Source organism: Monocercomonoides exilis, assembly GCF_001643675.1.
Source record: "Monocercomonoides exilis strain PA203 chromosome Unknown scaffold21-1407046, whole genome shotgun sequence".
Taxonomy (NCBI): Eukaryota; Preaxostyla; order Oxymonadida; family Polymastigidae; genus Monocercomonoides; species Monocercomonoides exilis.
The window spans coordinates 1,075,457-1,102,747 of record NW_027150566.1 but is presented as its reverse complement, the minus strand read 5'-3'; the positions used below and the strand labels follow the sequence as shown (position 1 = coordinate 1,102,747).

At 43.8% G+C, this 27,291-nt stretch overlaps 3 protein-coding genes across 3 annotated transcripts; 2 read left to right on the top strand and 1 right to left on the bottom strand.

Annotated features, from left to right (window-relative positions):
* Nucleotides 1–173: 173 nt before the first annotated feature.
* Nucleotides 174–12,966, bottom strand: MONOS_1681 (putative Protein ITR-1; the record flags this gene model as incomplete). The annotated part of the gene is made up of 4 exons (XM_067869683.1): nt 174–12,482; nt 12,567–12,676; nt 12,738–12,843; nt 12,898–12,966. 4 exons carry the CDS (start codon nt 12,964–12,966, stop codon nt 174–176), a joined length of 12,594 nt encoding a protein of 4,197 aa, XP_067727911.1.
* Nucleotides 12,967–13,278: 312 nt separating this feature from the next.
* Nucleotides 13,279–15,147, top strand: MONOS_1680 (putative FK506-binding protein 2B). Its single transcript, XM_067869673.1, has 5 exons — nt 13,279–13,488; nt 13,547–13,649; nt 13,758–13,768; nt 13,826–13,919; nt 13,991–15,147. The coding sequence occupies exons 1-5, from the start codon at nt 13,306–13,308 to the stop codon at nt 14,884–14,886; spliced, it is 1,287 nt and encodes a 428-aa protein (XP_067727910.1). The 5' UTR covers nt 13,279–13,305; the 3' UTR covers nt 14,887–15,147.
* Nucleotides 15,148–15,734: 587 nt separating this feature from the next.
* On the top strand, nt 15,735–27,289 carry MONOS_1679 (uncharacterized protein; the record flags this gene model as incomplete). Its single annotated transcript, XM_067869661.1, has 1 exon — nt 15,735–27,289. The coding sequence occupies one exon, from the start codon at nt 15,735–15,737 to the stop codon at nt 26,925–26,927; it is 11,193 nt and encodes a 3,730-aa protein (XP_067727909.1). The 3' UTR covers nt 26,928–27,289.
* Between the last annotated feature and the right edge of the window lie 2 nt (nt 27,290–27,291).

Here is a 27,291-nt window from a genome sequence, read left to right as displayed (position 1 = left end):
AAAATAATAATAAAATATATAGATAAAAAAAATAAATTAATAAAAAAAGAAAAGAAAAGAAAAGAAAAAAAAAATAAAAATTAAAAACAATTTTTGAAAATTTCTTTTGATATTTGTATCTGCATTCTTAATTTAAAGATAAATAATTTATAAATACGAAAATTAAGCCATTTTTACTTAAAAATTCGCTTGAAAAAGCTCTCCTTTTTTTCTTTGTCTTGAGGTTTGGGCTTTGCAGCACTTTGTTTCTTTTCTTGAAATGCCAATTGCGTTTTGTTTGAGAATGAAACATTGTGAGTTTCAGAACTATGCTCAGAAAAAGGCCGAAGTTGCATTGGAACTTGATCAAAACGCGCATCATTTGAAAGATACGAAGGAGGATGAGCATGATAAACAGGCATTCCAAAAGCTGCACCGTCTTTTGGCTGATCAACCGAAGCTTTTGTTTGCAATGAGAGCGAAGGAGCTGGCGATGCAGGAGGCGAAACACGTGCACTTGCTATTTGAGAAGGAAGAAACGGTGGAGGAGACATACGGCTCGATGGAGAAGGAATCAATTTCTTAGCGGGTACTGCAGAAGAAGACGATACTTTAATATCTTCCTCTTTCTTTTTTGTTAATCGAAACTCTTCATCTGTTTCTTTTTCCAGATACTTATCCCTCCACTCTTCATCCGCTGTTTTGCGTTTCAGCATTGAAAATCGAATCAATCCTGCTGTTTGCGCTGCATCTACAGCTGCCGTCTTGATTGCCTTTCCTTCCTGTCTTGCCATATTTGCAATAGCTTTCACTTCTGTGCTCAGACTTTTGAGAAGAGGCGATAGATCTCCTGTCTCGCGCGCCTTTGCCACATCCACAAGAGTGTGGCTTCTTGATGCTGCTGTGATCATTCCTGTATGTCTTTCCTTGTCTCGGCGCTTTTTCTCTTCCCATTCCCACAAAAGCGCTATTTCAGCATCTCTCTGCTTTTGCGCGATATGCGCTTCTTCCATTTCATGAATGTGAGCAGTTTTCTCTGCTTCTTCTCGTCTGTCTAATGTTGTGCAACGCCCATCTGGAAAATATGTGATATTCTTTGTTTTAAAGCAGTTGTACATGTAACTTTCATCTCCATTCAATTCTGACTCGTTTCCAGCATTTATATACTCAATTAGTGCAACATAATAACCAAAATATGCCCAAGGATCATGGTCAACCTCTCTGTGATGCTTGATATCAATACCATTGGCTCCTAGTACATCAACTTTTAAACCACACACAAAGCAAGCATTGTTAATCACAGTTTCTCTAGATTCCGTTTGCTCTCTAATTTCTCCGAAAGAGTCCACAATAATACCCGTCACAATGTTGAACAAGATAAGCATTGTCAACACCCAGCAAAATAGTGTGTAGATGAAAGAAAAGACCCGATAGACAATACTGTTTGTAATAAGATCAGGCAATCCAAAGAATGAGCGCGACATCATCCACTCTCCTCCTGTTGGAAATTGTCCCAGAAGCGCAAGAAAGCAGCTCCATAAGTCTTGACACAACGAAGGAGACATAGGATCACCTTCATCAAGCACAAACGTATTTGAAAAGAACAAGTTTCCCAACACAGAAAAGAAATACAGAACAATCACAAACAAACTACCAGTCAAAACGAGCTGTGATGCTCCTCTTGAAATCGAACGTAAAGCATGCATCATTGCCTGATTTTGGCTGAATATATCGAAAATGAGGATGGAATAAAAGATGGGGTTCCCAAAGAATCCAATCCACGCAGCAGCGATAAAAAAGAGAGTGAGATAGGTCTCTTTCCGAAAGAGAAGCGCAGTCACATAGCTTTGAACACGGAAGAACGGACTTGGCTCGAATGTCGGATCTGCTTCTCGTTTCCTACGGAGCCGATTGTAGTATCGCTGCTGCGCCACAACTTGTATTTCCAGCAAAATCTGATACACGAAATACAGACACGTGGAGACAATACATGCATAATTGAAGATTGTCATGACAAGGTTACTGTATTCCCATTGATGATATCCCGGCACAGCATCTTCCACAAGCATCAATACGTTAATTGCAGCAGAAAGAATGTTCATGAGAACACGCACGAGAACAAGCATTACTGGCCGTATGAGAAGATGCCTCAATCCCTTCAGCATAAACCATGTGAATTTAAATGGTGAAAGCAGGATACGAGCAAGCAGAGGCGATTTCTTGACTTTGCGCGAGTGATACTCTTCTTTATCTTCATAGTCTCCAACAAGCTGGTTGCTCAGCAAATTCTCTGCTGAAAGGTCTGTGTTCATTGATGGTTTTTTCCCTGTGTGAGACATCGAATATCTCAATCTTCCTGTCTCATAAAGCTCTTCGCAATACGATTGGAATTTTAAATGCTGATCAGCACTTGATCCTTCAGCACAGGCTAAAAGTGCTTTCTCTTTCTCTTCTTTGTTGATTTGCTCGGCAATCGTGTTCTTTTGGAAGTAGATGCGCTGAACAGATCCGCTTCGCATAATTTCTATTGTCTGAATTCGCTCACCAAACAGTTCGTTCAGCTCAGGCGAAAGACTGCAAGAAAATGGAATGCAACTCGCTCCTTTGCTCTTAAATCCTGGTGAATAAGCAGGCGGTGAAATAAGCATCATAAACAACGGATTGTGCTTCTCGATATCAGAAAAGTCGGAAGTGCCACCACTTTCAGAACTTTCGCTTGCTCCTCCACCATAATTGCGTGACATTTTGTTGTTTTCAAAGCTGTCATTATTTGAACTCCCACTTTTTCTGCGGTCATTTGTCATTGATCTCAGCACAACATCCACTTCGTCTAGAGAGCTTTGACCGTATCTGTCTAACAGCTTTTGATGAAGGATGTATAATTTTGTGGTATCATTCATCAGTCCTGTGACAATAGCCTTGTTTCTCTTGATTGACGGATCATTTATCAATGTGAACATCACATTGAGCCTCCTCCCCACAGACTTCATCAATCCAGAATAATTTGCTAACAGAGTTGCTCCATAATGTCCATTTGGTCCTTCAATGCAAGCTAAGCCAAATGAAGTCATTGCTGCTAACAAACTTCTTTCAGGCAGGCACTCCATCACAGTGTCAATTGGCTTCCAACGCTTTGGTGCTTTTCCACTTCCGCTTTTCTTATTCTTTTTCCCATCGGATTTGTTTGTCTTAACAGTGTTAGCATATGTAATATAATTTGGTGTTGGTAGATCAACGCAATGAGCTGGCGGGTCCGACAACTTTTTGGGAATTGAGACTTGTTCATCTAATGCAGTCTGCAAGGCAAATAGTCTGCTCAGACATCTTCTCCCCTTTGCGGTAGTTGTAAGCACATTCTGATTTCCAACACAAGGGCCTTGCATCATTTCTGTTAATGACCGAACAACAATCGTGATGTGCATAAGCCACCGAATAATACCTGCTCTGTTGATTGTTGGGCGAGATGGTGTTGCAAATGCTTCATCTTCAGTTCCATCAGGAATTGAAACTGGGGTAATTGATGTCAGATAATCAACAACCAGAGTAGGAATGTTTATGCGAGAATGCCTCTGAATTCGGATCATGTTCTGAGCGTTGAGATTATGTCCTTCACAAAGCTGAGACACATAACTTAGTGCAGATTCGATGTTAATAACACACGCAGATACTGTCTCAAACGTCTCAAGCTTCTGTTTTCCACTGATTCCATCTTTGTTTGTTCCTTGCGTTTTGTCTTGGAGCGTGCCTTTCAGCCACCACGGGCAGAAAAGATTGTTTTGTGTTTCTGTGAAGATCAGCTGCGCTAATGCCATAAGCATCCCCAAAGCATTCCAAGGTTGAGACGGTTGCAACGACATGAGCGCTTCATATGCATACGACTTTTGAAGCGCCACAATTTCTATCGTGCGAGTGTGCTTGTTTGTAATCAGAGTCGATGAACTTCCGCCTATCCCCAAATCATCAACAGTTAAGTCTTCCCATTCTTTTATTTGCGCATTCATTGGAGACGCACTTTCAGATCTCAGTGGAAGTGGAGTGATCACTTTGGAGCCAACAGATGTGGAAGATAAAGAAGGCGTTTCACTGGTAGGTGTTGCTGCTACACTCGGAAACAGATCAACAGGAGTGGCACTGTTTGCTCTTCCCAGTTGGCCAGCAGTTCCGTATCCTTCAAACAGATGAAGGAGCTGATCTTTCATAATTCTGTCCAACTTTAAGCCAATAGACGAGCCATTGCTGTTTCCTCCCCTTTGTCGTGTCAATGATCTTATCCCTCCTCCATTTCCAAACTTTACATCATCAACTTCATCATCGCCAATATCGTTCTCATCTACTGAAGGGTTACTGTTAGAAATGCATGCAAGTACTTCACTCTGCACATTCTCGTTTCCACTATCAAGCAATGACTGTAACACTCTCAAGCGCATCACCTCTACATTCCTGTTTCCTTCTGCTGCCATCAGCATCACAGCACGAGCAGCCCCGTTTTCAGCAGCATAATCCTGCCGTTCTCGAATAGGATCACGTTCAGGCGGCGAGCGAATGTCACTTCCAATTCGCACAAAATTGAACAGAAAGTCCAAAACATTCAGGAGAAGGCGTTGCGTGGGCTTTTTGATCACTGGACGGAATGGAGAGAGAGTGAAAGTTGCGCTGTCTGACATTGACGAATCAGTTGAGGAGAAAGAAAATGAACATCTTGTCGAAGGAGTGAAGGAACGGACAATCTTCTCGCTCTCATCGAAAGGTGGTGGAAGAAGCGTATACGAAATGTGCCGGAAGACGATTGGATGTTGAATGGCCATCGAAGACAGTGACATCAGTGAATGTGTGTTTTGTGATTCCATAACACGATTAGCCTCTTCTCTCAGAGTTTTCGAGAATGTCTTCCAAAAATGCTCGATCACAGCAACAATTGGATCAACCAGCATTACAGCAAAAGTTGAGCCATTTTCATTCGCATCTTCGTCTTCATCATCTCCTCCATTTGAACTTGAGGAGGAAGACAAAGAAGAAGGATCGATCGATTTGAATTTCTGCTTTTCGCCTTTTTTCTGCTGGCTGACTTGGACAAACGCCTCAACCTGCGAAATGGTCAGTTCGAGTGTCTTTGGAATCTGCCCGGTTTGAATTTCCTTTGATAGCCGAATCATAATACCCACGAATTCATTGAGAAGCGCTGCCATTCGGATCTGCATTCGTTTTTCCTTTTCCATAAACATCTGCACGATTGCACCTATCAGAGGAGTGATACAGTTCCGCAGAAGAGGGATGACAGATGCTTTGTCTGGGCAGTTCAATGCAAAAGACAAGGTTGATCCAATTAGAGTGGCAGATGTGAATAGCGCCTCAACGCCACTCCCACTCAGTCCAGTGATAGGCAGTTTGGAATCGAGATAGGCAAAGCGGACGATTGCATACAATGACTGAAGCAGAGGAGCGACTTTTTGAGGGCTGAAAGTTTCTTGGATGATTCTTGCAGCTACAACGCTTGTGTTCATCATGCCTCTATTGCTATCACCGACACTTGCACTTCCAGTTGCATTGGCCACCTGAACAAGCAAGCCAGCAATTGTTGAGTTCAGCGAGGACAACGGAAACACCAGCCGCACAAAGCGCTGCCCTTCAACGAATCTGCCAAAGCAGAGCATTGCCAGCAGGTTCAGCACAGCGGCAGCAAACGGCACAGTCACTGTGGATGGCGAAGAAGCAGTCATCGAGCGAGTGTCAGACGAAGTTCCAGTAACAGGCAACTCAAATCCAGATGCAGAGAAGCAGACCATGCGAGCAGCCAGGAGGTGGCGGTATCCGTTGTCTGATCTTAAGAACTGGAGAACAGCTTCTTGGCACATGCGCCTCGCCTGGCCGATGGAGGAGACGCAGAGAGAGGAGAGAAGGTTGCACAGATACTCAGCATTTGGGGGAAGGACAGAAAGAAGCAGAGGAGACATGACTGATGAAATGATGTCGTATGTGATGAAGCGACGTGAAGGATCGTCAGCGATTGAGGTGATTGAAGTGGGTGATTGTGGTGAGGTGGATGAATAGTGAGATGTTGGATCAGTCTGAGTGCTGCTTTCATTTGCTCCTTTACCATTTTCTTCCATTTTGAAGATGGACAGAGGTGCATTCACAAACACTTGGCTGATCAATTCGCCCACACCCAGCTTGTATTTGACGAGTGGGATAAGCGATGGAATGTATGGAATGATGATTGGCAGAACAGAAGGGCTGACAGACAGCAGCGTTCGCAGAGCATTCACAATCAGCGTGAAGAGCGTTCTCAGCTGGTGCTCAAAGGGAATCACTAGCAAATTGCACAGAATTTGAGGGAATTTTAAGAGAAGAGATAATTGCACAGCAGCAGGCGAAGGAGTTGTGCTCATTGAAAGTGCAGAAAACACCACAGCAGACAACGTCTGAGGTGCAGCAGCACCTAAAGTGTTTGAAGAATTCGAAGAGGAATAAGATGTTGATGAAGACGATGAGGTCATTGAAGCACTTCCAGGGTATTGTCCAGTATTAGTTCCTCCATTCAGCACTGAACGTGAAGGAGCAGGTGCTCCGTGCAGAATATGCACAAACGATGCAACAGAATAGACAGTCTCGTCGAGAATCTCTTTGTGCGTGTTGCCAAACATTGACCTCATCTCACCCGACATCGGAGAAGAGGAGAAAGAAGAGAAAGAAGAGAAAGAAGAGGCACCCATTCCAGACAATGCAGAAGCGCCAGCCATCACATCGCCTCCATTCCCTTCTCGGATGGCATTTGCCTGTGTGTATTCCTGCAGAAGCTCTCTCAGCGAATTCTTCTTCAGACTGCTTGCCAACTGTGCCAGCTCTTTCCACGCTGCCCAGCTGCCCTTGTTTGCAGCGAGGATGGCATTGTCGAGCTTGTCGAAGAACTGGCCAATCGGCTGCGACACCAAAAAGTGCAGCTGAAGGGCGAGCTGGTGTAAGTGTCTGGATGCTGGTGTGTTGAGAAGAGTGAATATCGTAGGCTGCAAATCGCCAGTGTGTTTGGCGATTCCCATTGATGAAATTTTGTCCACTGTGTTTGTCATCGACGTGGCTGCCATGACGTCTTCTGCTTTGATCGTCTCATCTCTTCGAGGATTCAAAATGCGACTTTTCTCAGCGAGCGTCTGGCAGCTGCTGAATGCGTATTTGATGCGCACACTCAGCAGCATCCGCTCAACATACAGGAACAGACGCAGAATGGCTGCTTTTGTCGCATTCAGCGCGGGCTGCGTCTCCTGCCACAGAGGAAAGCGTGGCACATGCATATCTTCGTCTTCTCCCTTTTTGGATGAAAAAAGAGAAGAAAATGCACCTTTTATTGAGCCAAAGAAACCTTTTGAAGGAGGCTTTGTTAATTGGCTTGACAAATTTGAGTTATATCCACATTCTCCAAAACCGCCTTCATCATCATCGTCATCGTCGTTGTCTTCTTCCTCTTCTTCTCCATTCATTCTTCTTCTTCGTCTTCTTTTTTTCATCACGCTTCCGCTCGGGGAATAGTCCGTCTTCAAAAATTCGTTCAGTTCTGAGAAGTATTCGTTCTTCTCTTTGTCATTCAGATAATCAAGTGAGCATGTCCCACTGCGCATCAGCGACGTAAGCATCGCCACACACTCGCAGTGATAGCAGAGCTCGGCATTCAGCAGCTGAATCAGCCGGTTTCTCAGCGCCTGCGGAAGTACCTCCATCGCCTCAGCCGTCGAGTCTGTGGTGGCTGAAATGTCTGGTGGAATAACCTTTTTGATCAGTGCAACTAGCGTCTGGTGAGTGTTTGAGGCAATTTTGAAGAGTCTCTTGAATGACTGTGCTTTTGGGCTTTTGCTTTCTGACTGCGCCATTTTCGCCAACACAATCGACGACATCTTCGCTTTGCTTCGCGGTTTGTCCCAGAAAAGCAAGGGCATCCCGCCTTGTGACTCAAACTGGTCAACCTCTGCATTCTCACTCACTTCATCGCCTCGCTCATTCCCTCCTCCCACGCCTCCTCCGCCCCCTCTCCCTTCACTCACCTCAGCACCCGAGCGATTTGCAAGCGAAACGGCTGCGAAATTTGTGGAAGGCGACTGTTTGAGAGTGAATGTCTCGAAGTCGTGTACATACAGCAGCACCATCAGCTTTGTGATCTGCGAGCGGAGGAGAGGTGGAACAAGGGGATCTTGGCGGAGCCAGCTGCGAATAGTCGAAAAGGGAAAGAGAATGCGGAAGGACTCAATCACACTCTGCACATGCGAATTCGCCAGGTCAGTCACCAGAACAGTCATCTGTGCCACGCATGTTGAGAGGGAGAAGTCGACAGCAGAGAAGTGAGTGTTGGTGGAAGAAGAGAGAGAAGAGTAGGAAGAGACACTCACAGGTGAAGTGATAGTCTGTGAGAAAGGAGAAAGAGCGCTCATTGAGGCAGGCGGAGGGGACATTGGAGAGACAGGGATGTTTGGCGAGGGGGCAGGTGTGGATGTACCAGAGGAGACAGAAGGTGTGGCTGAAGAGCGGTTGGAGAGATAAGGTGATGTGGAGAAGGATTGGATGATAGCAAGCCGGACAAGAGGAAATGTGAGCAAAGAAGATGTCAGAATTGGAGAGAGGACAGAAAGTGATGTGGTTATTCCGCGGTGCGCCGGGTTTGTCAGCGCCGGCAAGAAGAAATCCGCAAGTGGGTGGAGATCGTCAAAGGAAGAGAAGTTGGCGGGGAGTTTGATGTAGATGGAGTCTGCTTTCCATGTGTGGAAGATGCTGTCACCTTGTTCAGCTGACATAGCAGCAGAATTCTCGCCAGCTGCGTCTGCTTCTTCTTCGACTCCACTTTCGTCATTCAGAAGTGTTGGCTGATAGTCCTTCTCTCTTTCTCTGTCTCTTTCTTTTTCCTTGTCGCCTTGTGCTTGAGATTGAGATTGAGTTGATTGATTCCCTTTTCCATTTCCCTTTCCATTAGGATTCCCACTGCCTCCCATACTTCTCGAATTCTCTGACATAAAAAACAGTTTCTTGACAGACGCCAATCGATTTATTTTGTGAGCAAAAGAAGAGTTTTGCGGGTGCACAACAACTCTGTCAGACAGCAGCACAATTAAATACACCAGCAGCTTCTCAATCAGCGCAATGGCAAAGAGCCTCGAGTTGTTGATGCTGGCAGCGTCTTCTCCCTTTGGCTCCATGATGGCTGGCAGGAGACAGGCAATGAGTGAGGTGGAGCGGTGGATGTTTGCATCAACATCGCAAGTTTTGCACTGAATAGAGGAGAACGTCAAAGAGGTGTGGAAGTCGACGAACTGGGGGAAGAGAACAAGCATCGAAGGGAGTAAAGAGATTGGAGTAGAGGCGATGGAGCCCCAGTATTTTGAAAGAAGTTCTTGTGGAGTGAAGTTTGTGATGAGAATTGGAGCAGCCAGAGAGGATAAAGCAGCAGAACCGAAGGAAAAGGAAGAAGAAGAAGAAGAAGATGATGATGATGAAGGAGAAAGTGATGTGGTAGAGGAAGAAGAAGACAAAGAATAGGAAGACGAGGAGGAAGAGGAAGAGGAAGGAGAAGAAGAACTTGAATATCCGCCTTGTGGAGAAGGCGTTCCTGAAGCAGGCGACAAGAACGACAAATCACCAAACGTGGGCAATCGAACACGTTGTGGCACAAACTGTCTATTTCCAGCTGTTCTTTTCGAATTCGAAGCAATCAATGAAGGGGTGGCTGAGCCAGAAGAGGCAAAAGAATGCAAAGATACCGTGTTGATGATCCCAGCAGCTGTGCCCACCATCATCAGCACCTCTTTTATGCGCAGGAGATGAGGCAGCGCTTCCCCTGCAGCACATTCGCAGCCGACGACGAGGTGGGACAGGCAGCGGAGGCAGAGGTTGAGTGTGAAGACGAGGCTGTTGACAGCACTTCTTTGAGACATGCCCCATTCAGAAGGTATTTTCAGGCTGCGAATGGCTGACGGGAAGAAGTTTGGTGAAGAGCGGTCTGTTTCGACGAGGTGGATGAGGATGAAGAGGAGGTCAGCCAGGATGCCCTGAGAGAGGAGGCAGCGCTGGCGCTCAGAGAAAGGGAAGAGGGAAGAGGTGCGTGAGGGGACGATGTGGTCGGTGACAGAAGAGGAAATGTTGGAGGTGGAGAGATCGGAATGGGTAAGGGATAAAGCAGTGGAGGAAGAGGAAGAGGAAGAGGAAGAGGAAGAGGAAGAGGAAGAAGGGGAGGAGGTAGTGTTGTGTTCATCAGAAGAGGAGGAAGAGGAAGAGGAAGGAATGAAAGTATTCTGATGGTACTTTGGCTGTCTGTTTGGGGTGGAAGCGCCAGAAGAAGAAGCAGAGGAAGATGAATAAGAAGGTGTGACAGCTCCGCTGGGTGTTCTGAATGACGAATTTTGCAGTCTGTTGAAATAGCTTTCTTTTAATTGGAGTGAAATGACAGCATTTTCCGGCTTTTTCAGTATTTTTGAGAGCAAATTCGCCGAAATAAACTTCTCAAGCGGAGGAATGGAGGAAGAAGGATTCAAAAACCGGAGTAATTTTGCGATGATCAGGCAAAGTGAAGGAGTTGCCTCGATCACAGCAAATGGATGGAAAGAGGAGGAAGAGGCAGAAAAGAGTGTTTTGCTGAGGGTATAGCGCAGCCTTCGCAAAGCAGAGGCAAAGGGAAGCGTTTCATAATACAGCGCCAGCCAGCTTTCGGGCAAGACGTGGCCAGAAATTGGGAGGCCGTGCTGATGAAGAGAAAGAGAATGAAGAGAAGAAGAAGAAGAAGAAGAGGAGGAGGAAGAATTTGCTGATGTGAATGAAAGAGAAGGCAAAGAATTTGAAGAAGAAGGTGAGACAGATGAATTGGCAGAAGAAGAAAAGGAAGAGGAAGAAGAAGCAGAGCTGTCGAGAGAAAGATATCCAATGGGTTTTTTGTAATATGAAGTGTTGACAGCAGATGGAGATAGCATTGTGTCTATTTCAGCGTTTGTGGATGAAGTGAACAGAGGAATGGAAGAAGAAGAGGAAGAGGAAGAAGAAGAGGACGAAGTTGAAGATGCAGATGAAGAGTGAAAAGAGGAAGAGGAGGAAGAAGAAGAGGAAGATTTCACAGTGTGAAAAGTGAGTGTGGTGCGGGTGGCGCAGTGATACAGCACAAATGGCTTGAAATTGTTGACAGGCAATCCAAATAAAGCAGAAACCTCAGAATCTGAATCAGAAGAAGAAGAAGAACAAGAACAAGAAGAAGAAGAAGATGATGATGATGAAGACGAAGAAGCAGAAGAATTATTTGACTTTTCATCCATTTCTGCTGCAAATACCACAGAAGAAGCAGCAGCAGAAGAAGATGATGTTTTTGATGCTCCCTTTTGAGCTGCCAAATGAAGAAGCTCTTCCTGACTCAGATATGGCCGCACCTCAAACAACGTCAGCTGCCTCAGCTTTTCCAGGCGCGAATCAAATTTCACTTGAAATTCACTTTTCTCTTCGACATCACTTCCTCCTCCTCCTCCTCCTCCTCCTCCTCCTCCTCCTCCTCCTCCTCCTCCTCCTCCGTTGAGGATGCTGCCGTGTGAGCTGTGAGCAATGAGCAGTGTGGGAGACGTCGATGGAGGCAAAAGAGAAGCAGAAGAAGGCGTCCTCTGCACATTCCCTTTTGCCATCGAGAGAGAGAGATTGAGGCTGGCCAGCTGAAGAGGATGAGGCGTGGCTGGTGGAGTGTGCATATCAGCCCCTTCCATTCCTCCTTCCCACTCTTCTGAGCTGGCAGGCGTGGGGCACACAGTCAAAAACCCGCTTTCAGCAGGAAGGCGAATGAACGACAGAACACGAGGCAGTGCGGGTGGATGAGAAATGCCAATCAGATCGTTTTGGTTGGTGTGGGTGAGGTACAGTTGGTGCTGCTTTTCTCTGCTGGCGGCCTCTGCTTTGTATCCTTCCTCGTCCCACCCCAAATACTCTGCCTTCAGCACACTCTTCACCCGCACTTTCTGCCCATATCGAAGCACTTGGTCTGTGCTTTCTTCTTCGTTGGACTCACTTTTGATCATTTTTAGTGTCTTTTTCAGGTTTCTAAGCTCAAAATCGTCAACAGAATCCAATTTGAATGCTAATTTCTCTTTCTCTCTCTGATCTTCTGCTATCTTCACAGGATTTTCTTGTTCGTCTTCTGCATCTTCTGCTTTCTCAATGATGAAAGCGTCATTTATGCTGAATGGAATTCTGTCGCCTTCTGAAAACTGAAGCGGAACAATCGGCGCAGCTCTGTTGATATTCCGTTTGAGCATCCCCGAATACGCTGGAGACACAGGAGGCACAACAACCCCGTCGATGTCTTCTGCCATCAGCGTAATTGCGCTGCCAATCAGAATCTGGTCCGGGCGCGGAAGAGACGAATGCAATGAAATGTTCCATGTTTGTGTGGCTGCTGTGAGATGAAGTGGGATTCGGACGGGTGCCTCTCGGCTCAACGCGGATGGAATCGTGAAATGATGAAAAAAAGAGGATGTTGGGTCTAATGGTGAAAATTCATCGGGCTAATAATTATTCATAAAAATTATAACAAAAAGTTAAATATTGTTAAATAATAGAAATATAGAAAAGTAGCAATATTTGCAAACAGAAAGATAAAGTCCGCTTGAAAAATGTCGTAAAATGATATTATCATTTTTCAAAACAGGAAGTCCGGGGCGAATTTGAGTGTTTACAGCAAGAATTTCCCATGTAGTTTCTTCGGAATCACAAATTTTCAAAATTAAAAAAGGTCACATAAAATGTTTTTTTTACCAAACCATCAACAGAAGGATCATTTGTATACGAAATGTATGGAACAGTTTCTCCGGTAAGTTGATGAACAATATCTCTTCGAGCTGTGAGGTATGATTGATGAACATAATTCTTTAAAAGTTCAAAAATACAACGAAAATTCCTAAAAATAATTTAACTACATACCTTTAAACGAATTCTAGATCCGAATGTTAATTGTTTTTCTTTTGAAAATAAGTTACTTCTGAAAATCATAAAAATTTAAAAAATTTTTAAATTGAGTATTTTTAACATACTGGCTTATTTCTGATGAATAAGATTCATCGGCTTCTAAAATCCATAAATTTGTTTTGCTTTTCCCTAATGTTTGGATGTCTGTAATTTTCTGAAATGATGAAACAGTTAAAATATCATTCTCTCCATTTATACATAATTTTGGATAGTTTTTTTGTTGCGGCAAAGATAATGTAATTATTGAATTATAGTAAAGCCATGAATCTTCCATTAATCTTTGTTGAAGTCTTCAAATTCTTGAAAAAAGGTGATCAGAACAAGATCCATGCCATTACTCTACAAGCTTTTTCAGCATTCTGAATGCAGCTTCAACTAACCATTTGTTTGGCATTATTTGCTGCTGATGCTTTATGTGGAGCAACTGTTATTGAACCCCCAAAGTCATTTACACCAAAAAAGAAGCCACCGAAGACAATTCAAATTGAGATTTTGAAACCAGCTGAAAATTGTACTGTTCGAGTGCAAAAAGGCGACCAAGTTGAAGTTTGTTATTTTAATTTTATAGATTTTTTAACAATTTCACTTTGCGATTCGTTTGCAGATTTCTTTTCATTTGTTTTTGTTTTCTTCGGAAAAAGAAGTTGATTACACAGAACCAGATGAAGCATACTCATTTCGTGTTGGCTATGGAGAATCAATTGAAGGTTTGGACTTTAATTTATTGAAAACGGTTAACGTTTCGTTTTTTAACATGAATGTTTCCCTTTGGCAATTCTATTCAATTAAAAATACATAACTTGCTTTATTTCAAGGATTGGATCAAGTATGAAAATTATCTGATTCTCTATTTATTTCTATATGTTTTTTCAATATTTTAAAGGGAATTATAGGAATGTGCGTAAATGAAACCCGAAGAATGATTATTCCATCATATCTTGCTTATGGAACAAGAGGAGCAACGGTGATTGTCCCACGTATGTAATGCTTATATAATTTTCGTTTCTTTGCAGAGTTACATTTCTTTTCTTTCTTTCTTTTTTTTAAGCCGGTGCGTCAATTATTCTTGATGTGACGTTGATTTCTCTTTTCCCAATGGAGTTTGACGAAAAACGACTTGAAAGAGTTCAGCAAACAAAACTCGTCTATGACAAACGACAGAAAGATTCGCATTATATGGGACATGGGTCAGATTTCTGGTATCCAAAATACAAACGCCAAAAGCCAAGAGACGAGGAAGAAGAGGAAAAAAGAAGGGATGAAGAGAAATTGAGGAAAGCTCAGGAAGAAGACGAGAGAAGAAAGAAAGAAGAAGAAGCAGCGATTGAAGAAGAGTTAAAGAAAACACTGGCAGAAATGAAGAACAAAGGATCAAACACAGAAACTACAACAGAGTCTGCTCTGAGGAATAAAATAGCGCTTCGAAGAAAGAAGCAGAAGAAAGCGACCATCAAAGGCTTCAGTGCAGTTGAGCAGGTTCGCCAAGAAATTGCAGAGCGAAAGCGAATTGAGAGAGAAGAAGAAGAGAAAAAACAGAAGGAAGAGGAAGAAAGAGTGCACAAGACGCCGTCTGGGTTCAGATTCAGGGGAATGCCACGGCCATCGAGGTTGAAGTCGTTGATGCATGCCCCGCCACGCAGCCAGGACAACAGAGAAGAGCGGAAGAAAGAGTTCCAGAAGAGACAGAGGAATCTGAATGAGAAGAGAGAGATTGGAAGGGAGAGGAAGAAGCACTGGATAGAAGAGCACTTCAAACCACAGCTGACTGAAGAGCAGAAGAAGCAGCTGGAGGAAGAGCAGAGGCTGAAGGCAGAAGAGGAGGCTAGAAAGAAGAAGGTCGAATCAGTGAAGGATGCGATTCTGAAAGGTGGAAAGAAGAAAAGTGAAAAAGAACCAAAAAAATCTGAAAGTGAAAATAAAAAGGAAATAAAAGATGATTTGTAAACAACTACATGCGCTTCAAAAACATTCACCTATGTTTCCCCACTTCTGTTCACATTGTTTTAACCTATAATCTACAGTTTCATATTTTTTTAGAGAACTAAACTCATTCTCTATCTTTTTTATAATTCATTAAATCTTCTATCTTCAATCTTTCTGGGATTTGCTTTTATTTGTTATTATTTTGTATCATTTATCTCACATTGCGTAATAACATTTTCATCATAATAACTAGATGTTTATAATAATTAATAATTAAAGAAATTATAGAAAATAATGTTTGAGAAATGTTCATAATGGGTTCAGTTGGAAACTTAAAACGCTCCGATGGGGCCTCCTCCATCGAATGCATCAGATAAACTTGTTAGAACTGGTATAAATGGGCAATCAAAAAGTGAAAGAACACTTTTTGCCTATTTTTTCCCTCTGTATTCATCAGTTTGCAATTTTTATATATTTTTCTTTTGTTTTGAATGATTCTAACATATTTAGATAAAACATCCAAATAAAACGTTGGAACTTTGTATTTGGCTTCTTCAAACACTATCTTTTTTGAGTCTTGGCACTTTCTACATTTCAACGCAAACAAATACTATTTCACGAATTTCTAAAGTATAATCAATTGATAATTTAATTTTATCATATCTTTTATGTTTTACGTATTTTATAAGAACTGTGGTTATTTTAGTGGAATGACACTTGCATTTTTTGAAGGTGATTTTGGAATTTATGGATCCTTTATTTGTTTGGGTGTAATTCTTCTGATATACATATGGCATAGCATATTCGCTATTTTCTATGAAAAAATTGTGTCGACTCATCCCTTTTTGATTCGATTCTATAGATATTCGATGATGTTTTTTACACAATCAATGTTTATTTTGATGCTGAATCTGATAATTGTGCCCCTTGACTGTATAAAACGAAATCCAGATGGACCTTACACAATAAGAAGTGGAAACATTGAGTGCTTTCACAACTCTCCAATTCATTTAGTTGCATTTGTTGTTTCATTGATCATTACACTTCCAGCATTGATATTTCTGGTTCTTATGATAACTTATCACACTGTCAACACAAACCAGAAGCATGGAGGCTTTTTCGCTGCGCGTAATGGATTATATCGAGTGGTTGTTCCTGTGATGCATTTTGGCATGACATTTGGAATGCGTTTTCTTGTTGACTGGCACATTTGGAGAATGATAGTGACTGCTATATGCTCACTTTTTGTTGCATGGTGGTTTGTTTTTGAGCAACCATGCTACCACAGCAGCGGTAACTTCCTTTATGCATTCCAGTTTTTGTTTTTTGCCCAGAGCAGAATAACACACGAAATCATTTGCTATGGTATATTGGATTTGGTTGAATATCCTGTTCTGTCTGTTAAGCAGAAGATTCTCATTTTGGTGACAATTATCGTGTCACTCGTTGCAATAATTGCTCTTTCCATCGCAATGTGGCGCGTCATATGCTGGCGGCAGCGCAGGCTGTGGCTGCTTTCTGCTGATTCAAAGCCAATCATCGATGTGAAGGAGCTGACTCTGTGTCTCCTGGAGTCGAGCTTTGCCAAGGGCATAACGAGCACCATAACACACCCACGCACTCCGCGGAATGCGCTGCAGCAGATCCAAAACACCAACACGTCGACTTCTGGTCTGCTGTCGCCTACTTCGCCATCTGCCAACCAGTTCTACACAAACCACCACATTCTGTTTTCTCCTTCTCAAACTGACCTGTCACACAGGCAGAACAACAACACCTCGGCTTCTGCTTCCGCTTCTGCTTCTTCGTCTTCTTTTCCTTCCACTTCAAACCCGCCTCACAACTCTTTCTATCCACCTTTGTTTGCACCGTTTCCTCAGTCATCTCATCCAAACGATTCACATCAGCCACTTCAGAAGACACCTGTTCATTTCACTACACTTCAGTTGAATGGAGACCCAAACAATGAAAAAGAAGATCTCCAGCTACACATTCAATCCATCATTTCTTCACTGCCTAAGTTCAAAGACCCAAAGCATGTTGAAAAGACATTGAGATTTCTTCAGCACGATCGCAGCTTCCGCACAGACGAATATGTTGCATATGCAAACTGTGTTTATTTGAAGGCACTCCACCGAAATCCCACAAATTGCGCACTCATGTTGGACTATGCGCATTTTCTGCAGAGCTTTGCGTATCATTCGAGAGGGTACCACATGATGCTGGAGAGAATGCGGAACATCGCCAGCGACTGGAGAAGCAAAATGCACCTCTTCTTCGTTGAGAGAGAGTGCGACACGGCAGAGAAGGCGAATGGGATCCGCGTGCTGATGGAGAAAAAAGACGAGGAAAAAGCAGACGGCGAAGACAACATCATCCTCAACGTGACTGCTGCGTGTGTCGATCCGCAGCACGAGTTCTTCCGTCCTTCACAGACAGTCATCTCACAGGCAGCGCATGTTCTGGCGAGGCATCAGATGGAGAAGAAGAAGTCAGGCACTGCTCAAAATGATCTGTTTCATGTCATTCAGAGCATGCAAAGTCCATCGCTGCTGCATTTTGCACAGAACACAGGAACAATCAATGATAATCCCTCAATCATTTCCAATCGCCACACTACAACATACGCAGCAGAAGACGGAGACACGACAATGTTGGATCAGCATGAAGACGAAGAAGATGGGTATTTTTCCGGGCAATTTGGAGGAGCAGAGCGCAGTATGGATGGAGCAGCCAGCGAAATAGGGTTGAATCGGCAGCTTCTGCTGCAACACGATGGAACTATCGATGCTGAGCACTTGCTCAGACAAAGTGGAATAAATAGAGGATTTGGCGGAGGAGGAGGTGAAGAAGGTGACAACTCACCATTTGGCTCTGGTTCACAGCATTCGCTTGTGAAGAAGGCGATTGATGCACACAACGATGCTCTGATGATCCTGAAGAATGTATGGGTGGTGCTGTCACAGACCACGCCAGACTATGCAACGCTTGTTGAAATGGCAGGGAAGCTGCTTGTGGCTGAAAGGGAAGCGCAAAATCTGTATGAGGAGGTGCTGATGGTGCATCCACTTGATCGGAGTGTGCTGAAGTTGTACTTCAGACTGCTGATTGATGTGTTCCGCGATGAAGAAATAGCGCAGACGGTGCATTTGCGGCTGAAGGAGATTGACGAGATGATTGTAGCTAAGAAAGAAGCGCGGAAGACGAAGAAGAGAGAGCTGCTTCAGATGAAACTGTTGCTCAACCAGAAAATGAACGAAGGCAGAGCATTCAAAGAGAAGCCAGACGACAAGTCAATTCCTTTCAGACAGCGCTCAGGAACTGGCTTCTCCTCAACTCTGTTTGACATGAACGGAGGCGTGTCATTTGCCTCCATCCCGCAAAGATCACGAGGAGCTTCAATTTCATCCTTTCAGGGTGAGTCTGATGCACAGCTGCCATCTATGCAGCGCAAAGTGCTTTCGTCAGACTCGCTTCTGTTTTCTCCGTCGCTGGGCACAATCAGCGCAGACACCATCCCAACGAAGAGAGAAAAAAGTGGGGCATTTCATTTGCCTTTCTCAAGCGCAATCTCTTCCTCTGCTTCCATTCCAGCCTCTGCTATGCTAACCATTGCACCATCTGCATCAATCGGAGCCTCCCCATTTTCTCCGGTGTCACGTTCTATTTCTCCGCTGCTCCTTTCTCCCTCGCTGTATCGTAATGAACCTTTCAAAGAACATCATTCCTCACACACGACTGGCTCTACACCAACATCTTCTCCGTTGTACAATGCACATCCACAAGAGCTTTCTCGCTGCGAGGCGACAGGGCGGCACTTGTCAGCTGCTGCAGCGAATGCTGTGTCTGCATATCAGGCAGCATCGCAGCCATCACTCACGCACACCTCGTTTGTCCAGGAGTCAGAAGCAGACAAGCTGACACACAAAAGAGCACGCATCTTCTTCACTGTGCAGGGCGTGTGCCAACTTGTGCTGATGGTGGAGCTGATCATTGCTGCTGTTATATTCCACATTCTCGGTGGAAAAGCAATTGAAGAGTCGCACAATCTGATGGTGATGAGCACTGTTTCACAGGCGATTTCGAAGCTCAGCTTCTTGTCGATGGAGATGTATGCGCACGAGCAGCTGAATTGGGCGTATATCATCCAAATGGAAAATAGTGAAGCGAATAGGATTGAACATATGAACTCTCATTATTTGAATGAATCTGAATCAAATAGAATTTCATTAAATGCAACACAGGAAACATCGCTGAATATTATACAATCAGAAACACCTCCAATTTCTACTATATCATTTGAAAACGAATCTTCTTCCACAAATCCTTCTAATTCGTATCAAAGTTCATCCTTAACATCTTCATCCTTTTCATCATCTTCAAAGGAAGCGTTTACAATTTCTCCTTCATTATCAACTGACTCATCAACTTCCACTCCACACTTACACCAGCAAGCACCTGTTCCTTATTTGGATGACATGGACACCATCCGTGCTGGCATGGATGAGTGTGCAGATGTCATCTCTTCTGTCACTTCTTCCATCAGCTCCCTCACAAATGTGATAGTCCCGTGGGAGTCTGTCGATATCCCGACAATCCTCTTCACTTATGACACGTCTCTTCACTCAGCCACTGGGCAGACAGTGAACAGGGTTTCTCTCATATCAGCACTGAATCAGATGTCGTTCTACGCAGACAACTTGAAAGTGATCACAAATGCCAAACTGCCAACAACATCTGTCGATGCAAACCTGATGACTGTTCTGACTAATTCACTCCAGCCAATTATTAGCGGCCTGCGCAAAGCAATTTATGCATCGTGGGAGGAAGCATGGGATGCAACTGATGTTGTTGGCCTTATCCCTCTCATAATGACTGTGACATGTGCGTTCATTGCGCTGATACTGGTAAGCATCACATACTATTTGGAGGCTGCTGACTTGAAGAAGTCGATGGGCGTATCAATGCAAATGGTTGTGATAGCCAGCAGAGATGCAATGGGAGAGCGTGCGCGCGAAGTGGCTGACTTGAAAGATGTCGAAGAGGAGAAAGACGAAATTGACGAGATGGCTGAGAACTTGGACAACGAAGACGAAGAGGAGATGAATCTTAACCTGAATCTGAATCTGAACATGAATCACCAAATTGGTGATGCAAACGAATGCTTTGAAGATTTCAGAGGTTTTCGCTTTCCCGCCAGCAGCGACAGAGAACGCGATCCGTTTGAGACTGAAAAAATTGACACAGAAAACGAAAGGCTTCAGCACTCAAAGCGGTCGGGTCTGTTTTCGCTGAATGCGATGAGGCGAGCAAGTGAAGAAGGAAATTCAGTGCAGACGTTTCTGGATAATGTGCGTGGCAGCAACGACCCCTCACTCTCTGAGCTGTTTCAGAGTGTGCACCAACTCGAGCGCCTCAACTCGTCTTCACTCAACTCTGCAGTCAGCAACTCTTCTCACATCAGAGTTCCATCACAATCGAATCAGTTCTCGCCTTACAACATGCGAACTGCCATTCCCGCCATTTCTCGTGGTGATATGAAGCCAGGAACTTCTTCTGTATGTTCACCGAAAAGTGCTTGCAGTGTTAATTCGAGTGCCAATCACTCTGTTTTGTCAGGTCGATCATCTTCTTATTCACCGCTATTGTTGGATAGCTCACAAAAGAGTTTAGGTCACTCACTCACGCGTCTGGAGGAAGGGGAATCGGCAAAGCACTATCTTCGATTACACAGGAAAAACAACAATGCGTTTGGAGGAAGAAGGAGGAGGAATGCATCGGCTGATGAAATAACAACATTTGGAAGAAATGGAGGTGCACAAATAGGAAGCAACATGCAAAATATGTGGAAGAAAGGAGATGAATTAAAAGATGATGAATTCAACTTGCAAGGGAATACAGAAGATGAAGGAGAAGATGAAGATGATGAAATAACAGCAAGCATCGCAGCAGATGAGCATCAAAGAGATAACAATAACATTAGCAACAGTAATGATTTTGCAAAGGATTTGTTTGAAGCATCACAAAAGGCTGATGGTAACAGTGCAAATGACCAGTTGCATGATGCTGAGATGGACGATGTGCTCTTTCTCTTCTCAGAAAGAAGCGGAGGTGTGAAGTTGGCTGCCACCAGCACATTTTCAGTCGGCACAACAGCAACACTTTCTCAACCGCTGTCTCCTGTCAGCTATCAAGTGGACGCTGCTTCAGACGACCAGATAATGTTTCAGAGATCAAATCTGACTTCGTCTTCTTCATCGGCTTCTTCTTCGTCTTCTTCGCTGGTGTCTGTTGTGATGTCGGTGGGCGAAGAAGACGAAGCTGAGGATGCGCTGCTTAAAGCAGAAGAGACCGTTGGATCGTTGGCAAAGCTGCCAAATCAAGAGGTGCAGACCAGCCTATTCAAATTAGAAAAAGAAATAACTCCAAAACACAACTTGGAAAAAGTGAGCACTCAGCTGACTGAAAATCAAGATGTTTGTGACTTGTCTTCGAATGAAGAAGAAGAAGCTGGTGTAAAAAATGCGATATTGAATGAGAAAAAAGAGGAAATTTTCAAAAGCAAAAGCAAAAGCAATTCGGAGGATAACACCGAAAATGCGTCTCCATCAGAACTAAAGAACTTTCAAATCAAAGAAGGATCATCTCAATCATCCAGCATTCTTCTTCAGTCAGGCAACTCATCCTCAAACACGCAACCTGCTTTTGCTACGTCACAGCCAGCAAAAATATCTGATTCACACACAAACACACAGATAAGCGAAATGCTGTCTTCACTTTCGTCTCTTCAGTCGAAGATGTCTCATGCACAGGCAGCTGCTCCGAGTTATCTTCCTTCATCTCCTTCAACTTTGTCGATGCATTCTCCTTCTTCTCACAACACCACTCAGCTTTTCTTCTCTGCCACAACCACAGCGCCCATGCGTGACCAAGAACTTGTCTCCAGTCCTTCTTCGCCTTTTGTTGCTGTATCGTATCACTCGCTCCACGAACATTCTGGCACATCTACTCCAACTGGCTTTGCTGGTAATGCAATTTCTTCTACCCAGCCTTTGTCTACATCTCCTTTGACATCCTCATCCAACTCGCTTGCTTCACCTACTGCAAACAATGTGCACAGTTCTTTGATTTCACCTACATTCTCTCCACTTTCACTGAGCTTGGCATCTCCACTAGGTCGGTTGAGTGCATCTCCCTCTCTTCCTTTTCTGCCAATGACAGCAGTCAATCGCCCAACTATCTCCTTTTTGCGTTTGCGTTCTCATTCTGCTTCGTACTTGAACTCACCGTTCAAACCACAATCTGCAGACAACATGCTTTTTACTCAGCATTCGCATTCATTCGAACTTGGCGGTAATTCAGCAAGCGTTGATGGTTTGTCTGCCCAGCAGAAGCAGCAGCAGCAACAGGGAAGTTTTCATTCAGATAAGCTCCGTTCTCCTCCAGCGGATTTCAATCAATCAGCTGCACAGTTTGCGCCCACATCTCCTCTCTCTCCTCTTTCGCACCAAGAATCCGCTGTTTCTCTGACTCAGTCGCTGAACTCAACCAACTCTGCTACCACACTCATCATCCACAAGCCCACACCAACAAGAGCATCGAATTCTTGTCTGCAGCTGAGCGAATCTTACAGCCAGCCGTATTTTGGAGGGAAGTCCATTCAAGATCAGAATCTGCTTCAGCCTGGCAGTCTGTTTGTGGATGTGGACATATCAAAAGTGGATGCTCAACTGGCACAACAGCTGCAAAGCCAGGCGCTTGCAGCAGTTGCACAAATGGAGTTGAATAATACTAAATCTCAAAAAGATGAAGGGGAATATAATGCAAAGAATGAGAAGAGCACTGAAGCGAATCAAAATGAAACTTCAACAAAAGAATTGAAGGCTGAGAATGCTGTTGAAAGTTCAAAAAATGCAAAACTTCAAGCTGGAAATGAAACGACATCAGAAAAGAAGAAAAAGAAAAAGAAGAAAAAGAAAAAGAAAAATGGTAATTCAACTGGAGAAAGAAAAGTTGTTGAAACGAATGAGATTTCAGTACAAGTAGATGAATTTATGGTGTATTCACCGGATTCATTCAAAGAAGATATAATTAATATGCCATTCACACAGCTGGATGCAGCGCCTCATGTTGCAAATGGTATTTCGAAGGCTCGGAAAAATACTGAAAGTGAAACTGAGGTGATTCAACAAGAAAGAGAAGAAAGCGAAAAAATCACAAAAGAAAGTGAGAAAGAGGTTGCGGGCTTTGATGGAAAAAACGAACAAAAGCAAAGAGATGTTGTTGAAATCGAAATGGCTATGAAAAATTCTGAGTCAGCCGGAGCAATCACAGGAGATCTGAAAAAGCAACCAGTTAATAAAACACAGTCAGGTGCGTTGAGGGAAGAGAAGAATGTTACAACTGTCTTTTCTCAGCTTCCACCTAAACCCAAACATTCTTCTTCTTCGACATCTTCTTCAACATCTTCTTCTTCAGACAATTATGATCGTTTGCATTCATCGAAGAAAAAGACGAAATCTTCTCATCGTCACAAACACCGCAGACATTCCAAACATCGTCACAACTTAAAGCACAAAAGCAGACACAGACACGAAAAGCACGAAAGGCATTCACATTCATCCAAAAGCAAGCAGACAAAAGACGAGGCCAACCAATCAACAGCTGCTTCAAGCAAAGACTCAAACGAGCTCTCACCACACACCTTTCCAGTGCAATCTTCGCAGTTTCCGTTCTTTTTTGGCTTTCAGAACATACCACCCCAAATGCAGCAGCAGATGTTCCAGCAGTTCATTCAGATGCGACAAGATCAATTTCCAGACGGTCAGCAAAACTTCAACATGATTCCATTTCCTTATCAGTTTTTCCCTATTGCTGCTTCAGATGATATAAATCCTTCTGAACCTCAAACATCATCTGCAAAGACACCAAAAGAGGAAGATAGCCACAAGAAACACATCTTTGAAGAGCAGAAACAACTAACTGATTCAGCTGGAATTGGCGCATTAAACAAAGCGAATGGCAATAAAGGCATATCCTCTAACAATGAAACGGATGCAACATCATCCACAACTCAAAATGACAACAGCGAAATTCCTGCTTTTCCTCCTTCGTCTTCTCCGACTATCAAAGCAGATGAAAGCACAGACGAATCAAATATGTATAATGTAATGCATTCTCACATCAAAGATCGCGGATCGTCATCGTTTTCTTTGCATCTTCGTCCTTATCAAGATAAGCGAGGGATAGCAACACCTTCTCCACTTGTCATTCCAGATGTGGATGATACCCCTTCGTTTCCTGCTGCTCAGCAATCACCTTTTTATCCAATTTCTAACACAACTTCTGAGAACAAAGTGGAGTTAACTACGACTCAGGTGCCTTTTGTTGCAAGTGGAGCTCTGCGCAATTCTGTGGATGATTCAGATTGGGAGAAGGAAACAACAGATGAAATCATTGCACTGAACAATGTTTTGCGCTCATCGCTGCCTTCGCTTATTCCTCGCTCGCTAATTATAATTATGATTGTGTCGCTCTTGCTAATAATTGCTGTCTCAGCTGTTCTGTCTACTGTTGTCAAGCTGTTTGGCGATACTGCCACTAATCTGTGCTCGAAAATCGTGCTGTCCAGCGAGCGTTCTGTTCTTTTGCACGCTATGCAAACTCTTTTGCTACGCTGCTGCTTTCCTGGCAGTACCATTCAGACATACGAACGATACGAGTTTCCAAACTCCATCAATCCTGTTTGGAACTCAACAGACCATCTGTCTGACCAGCCTTCTCTTGTGGGGCAGATTTTGGGTGGAGTCAGCGAGCACTTTGAAGCTATTCATTCGTTCCTCCACTTCATCGATAACTCAAGCAATTACATGCGATCTGTGACTCTTGGCAGAGAGCACATCCACATTGCAGCTGAACTGAACACGGAATATCTTTTGAAACAGCGCAGTTGCTTTTATTCAACAGAAGAGGAGTGCCTTGCGCTTCCCGGTGGCAAAACAGATCTTTCTCAGCGCATCTATCATGCAGATGCATCGGTTGCTGGCCTGTCGCAGCTGATTGCTCAGATCATGTTCTCAATGAGCATCCTTGCACACTCTGCGATGGATGCGCAAAGGACGAACCAGACATTTCTGGTAAATTATGACTCAGAGCTCTTCAAGTTCACAATGTCTGCCATCAAATACGATCTGGGTGTTGGAATCGACCAACTCACAAACATCATCTATGAAGATGGCGTGGCAACAGAACGAGACTCGAGCATTGCTGTAATTCTGTCAACTGTACTGTGTTGCGTGGCTCTTTTGTTGAGTTTTCTTTTTCTGACCACATCCATTCGGAGAATCTACTCAGTCACTCGCGAAAAGGCTGCACGAATCATCACGCTTTTACCACCAGATCTGATCGACTCCTGCGAAACTGTGCTCCATCTGTACCAAATTAACCCAGCAGCCGTGAGAGAGATGTCTGGAGACGAGAACAATCAGCTCTCAGCTGAGAGAAACAACGAGATACGTTCGAATGCCACAGGAGCAGTGGAGCAGCCTGGCTCGCTCACTGGGCGTACATCTACACATTCGGTGATGATGGTGCCTTCCACAAGCACCTTTTACGGGCTCAGCTCAAAAAAGAGTGGCCGCCTTGTCAGACACTCTTCAACAGCTGCAATTGAAATGCAAGTCCGCGCCAAGCGCCATGCAACACATGAAATGCCATCGCACTCTCCCAGCCCATCTCCTCAGATTCTTCTAAGCGCACAGCAAAATGGCACCTTGACGAAACGATCGAGGCGCGAAACTGAATTTTCCAATACAATGTTTCGGTCACCCGAGGATATTGTTCCAAGCTATCCTTCTCAGCTCGCTTCGCCTCCTCTTCCTTCTCTTTCACGCTCACCAAATCCGCCACTTATTTCACATAACTCCTTTTCAACTGTTGCTTCATCTTCTGCATCAGCCCTGTTCCCTTATACAGTGCCTGCTCCAATATCTCCTCCACTTCCTTCAATTCGACCTTTACAACCTCAAAAGCAACAAACACAACAGCCTTATCAGTCTCCTTCTCTTCATCAAGGCCTTGTACCACATCAGTCTGCATCACGCATCGCACCTTCATTCACATCTGGCTCATTAACGTTGACTCCCTCCGCATCTTCTCTTCCAGCTTCAAACGCAGCCTCTGTTTCTGCTCTTCCCACGTTGGAAGTTCTTTCTCCAATTGCTCAGAAGGCAGCACCCAACGGCATAACCTCGACTCATTCGCTGGTGTCTCTTCAGTTTCCTCCCACTGCTCTATCTGTTCCTCCAGCTGCTTCTGTCTCTTCTCTGATGGATCGAACTTCGCGCGTCCATCTCGGCAATCAGCACGCAATCATCGTTCCGCAATACCACTCCGCACAGCTTCAGCCTCCTCCGATTCCTTTGTACTACAAGCAGATAGCTGTGCAGGTGACTGGAAGCAACTTATTCTACAAAGAAGAGCACAAATACATCTTCAAACGAGGTGTGGCATTTGCACAAGCAGTCTTTAAATGCTCTTTCCCCAGTTTGAGCTCGAAGCCTAGCGGCAAAAACAAAAAGCCCTTAGAACAGCGCATCGATGCAATCCAAGCCTCTCTGCGCAGCCTTCTAGCAGCACTGGAACAATGGTTCAAACAGGAAGAAGTGTGTATTTTTGAGTCGCTGAAGAGCATCGAAGACGAAGAGACGCTCTTTCCAGTGGAGCAGAGACTGACTCCGGAGTTCACCTCGCTGGCGAATGTGTTTGGCCACACGGCTGTGCTCACACCCACATTCAGTGCGCCGTACACTCCTACATCGCCTTCGTTTTCAACTTCTGTGGCAGCTGCTCGCAAAGAGCACCATCGCGAGCATTTGCGTCTGAGGCAGCGAGTCACTTTTCTGGGGGACCTGCTTTTCTCCCCGTCGCTGCATTCGCCTTCAACGATGGGATTTTCGGATCCAGCCACAGCAGGATGCGTTTCTCAGGCTGTTATTCGAGTGCTGGTTGATCATTTTAGTAGATATGATGCACGCTTTGAACGGAATCTATACATGCAGTAGATATTTATTTCTGTTTTTTCATTGTTATGTATTTTGAAATTTTTAGCTCGTATGTTCATTAGTTACTCTTTATGTATCACTTTTCACAAATTTTCATGCTTTTATAAAGAATATGTATTTTTTTATAGTTTTAAAAGGTAAAAATTGAGTTCTTCTTTTTCAACCTTCTTTGCTGAAAAGAAAAATTATGTTCATCTATTTGTATCAAAACAATATTTTCAATTATTTCTTATGTTTTCAAACTTATTTTATTTTCTAATTATTATAATTGATGTGTGATTATTTTATTTAACAATTTCGACATTTAATTCAATTCAATTTACGTTTTTATCTAAATAAAGAAACATGCTTCAACTGAAAGTGA

Bases quoted from the DNA above. Each gene is read 5' to 3' on its own strand.
- MONOS_1680 (XM_067869673.1), top strand. From the start codon at position 13,306: ATGCAGCTTCAACTAACCATTTGTTTGGCATTATTTGCTGCTGATGCT. The intron at 13,489-13,546 runs GTTTGTTATTTT...ATTCGTTTGCAG, and splicing joins AAAAAGGCGACCAAGTTGAA to ATTTCTTTTCATTTGTTTTT. The intron at 13,920-13,990 runs GTATGTAATGCT...CTTTTTTTTAAG, and splicing joins AGCAACGGTGATTGTCCCAC to CCGGTGCGTCAATTATTCTT.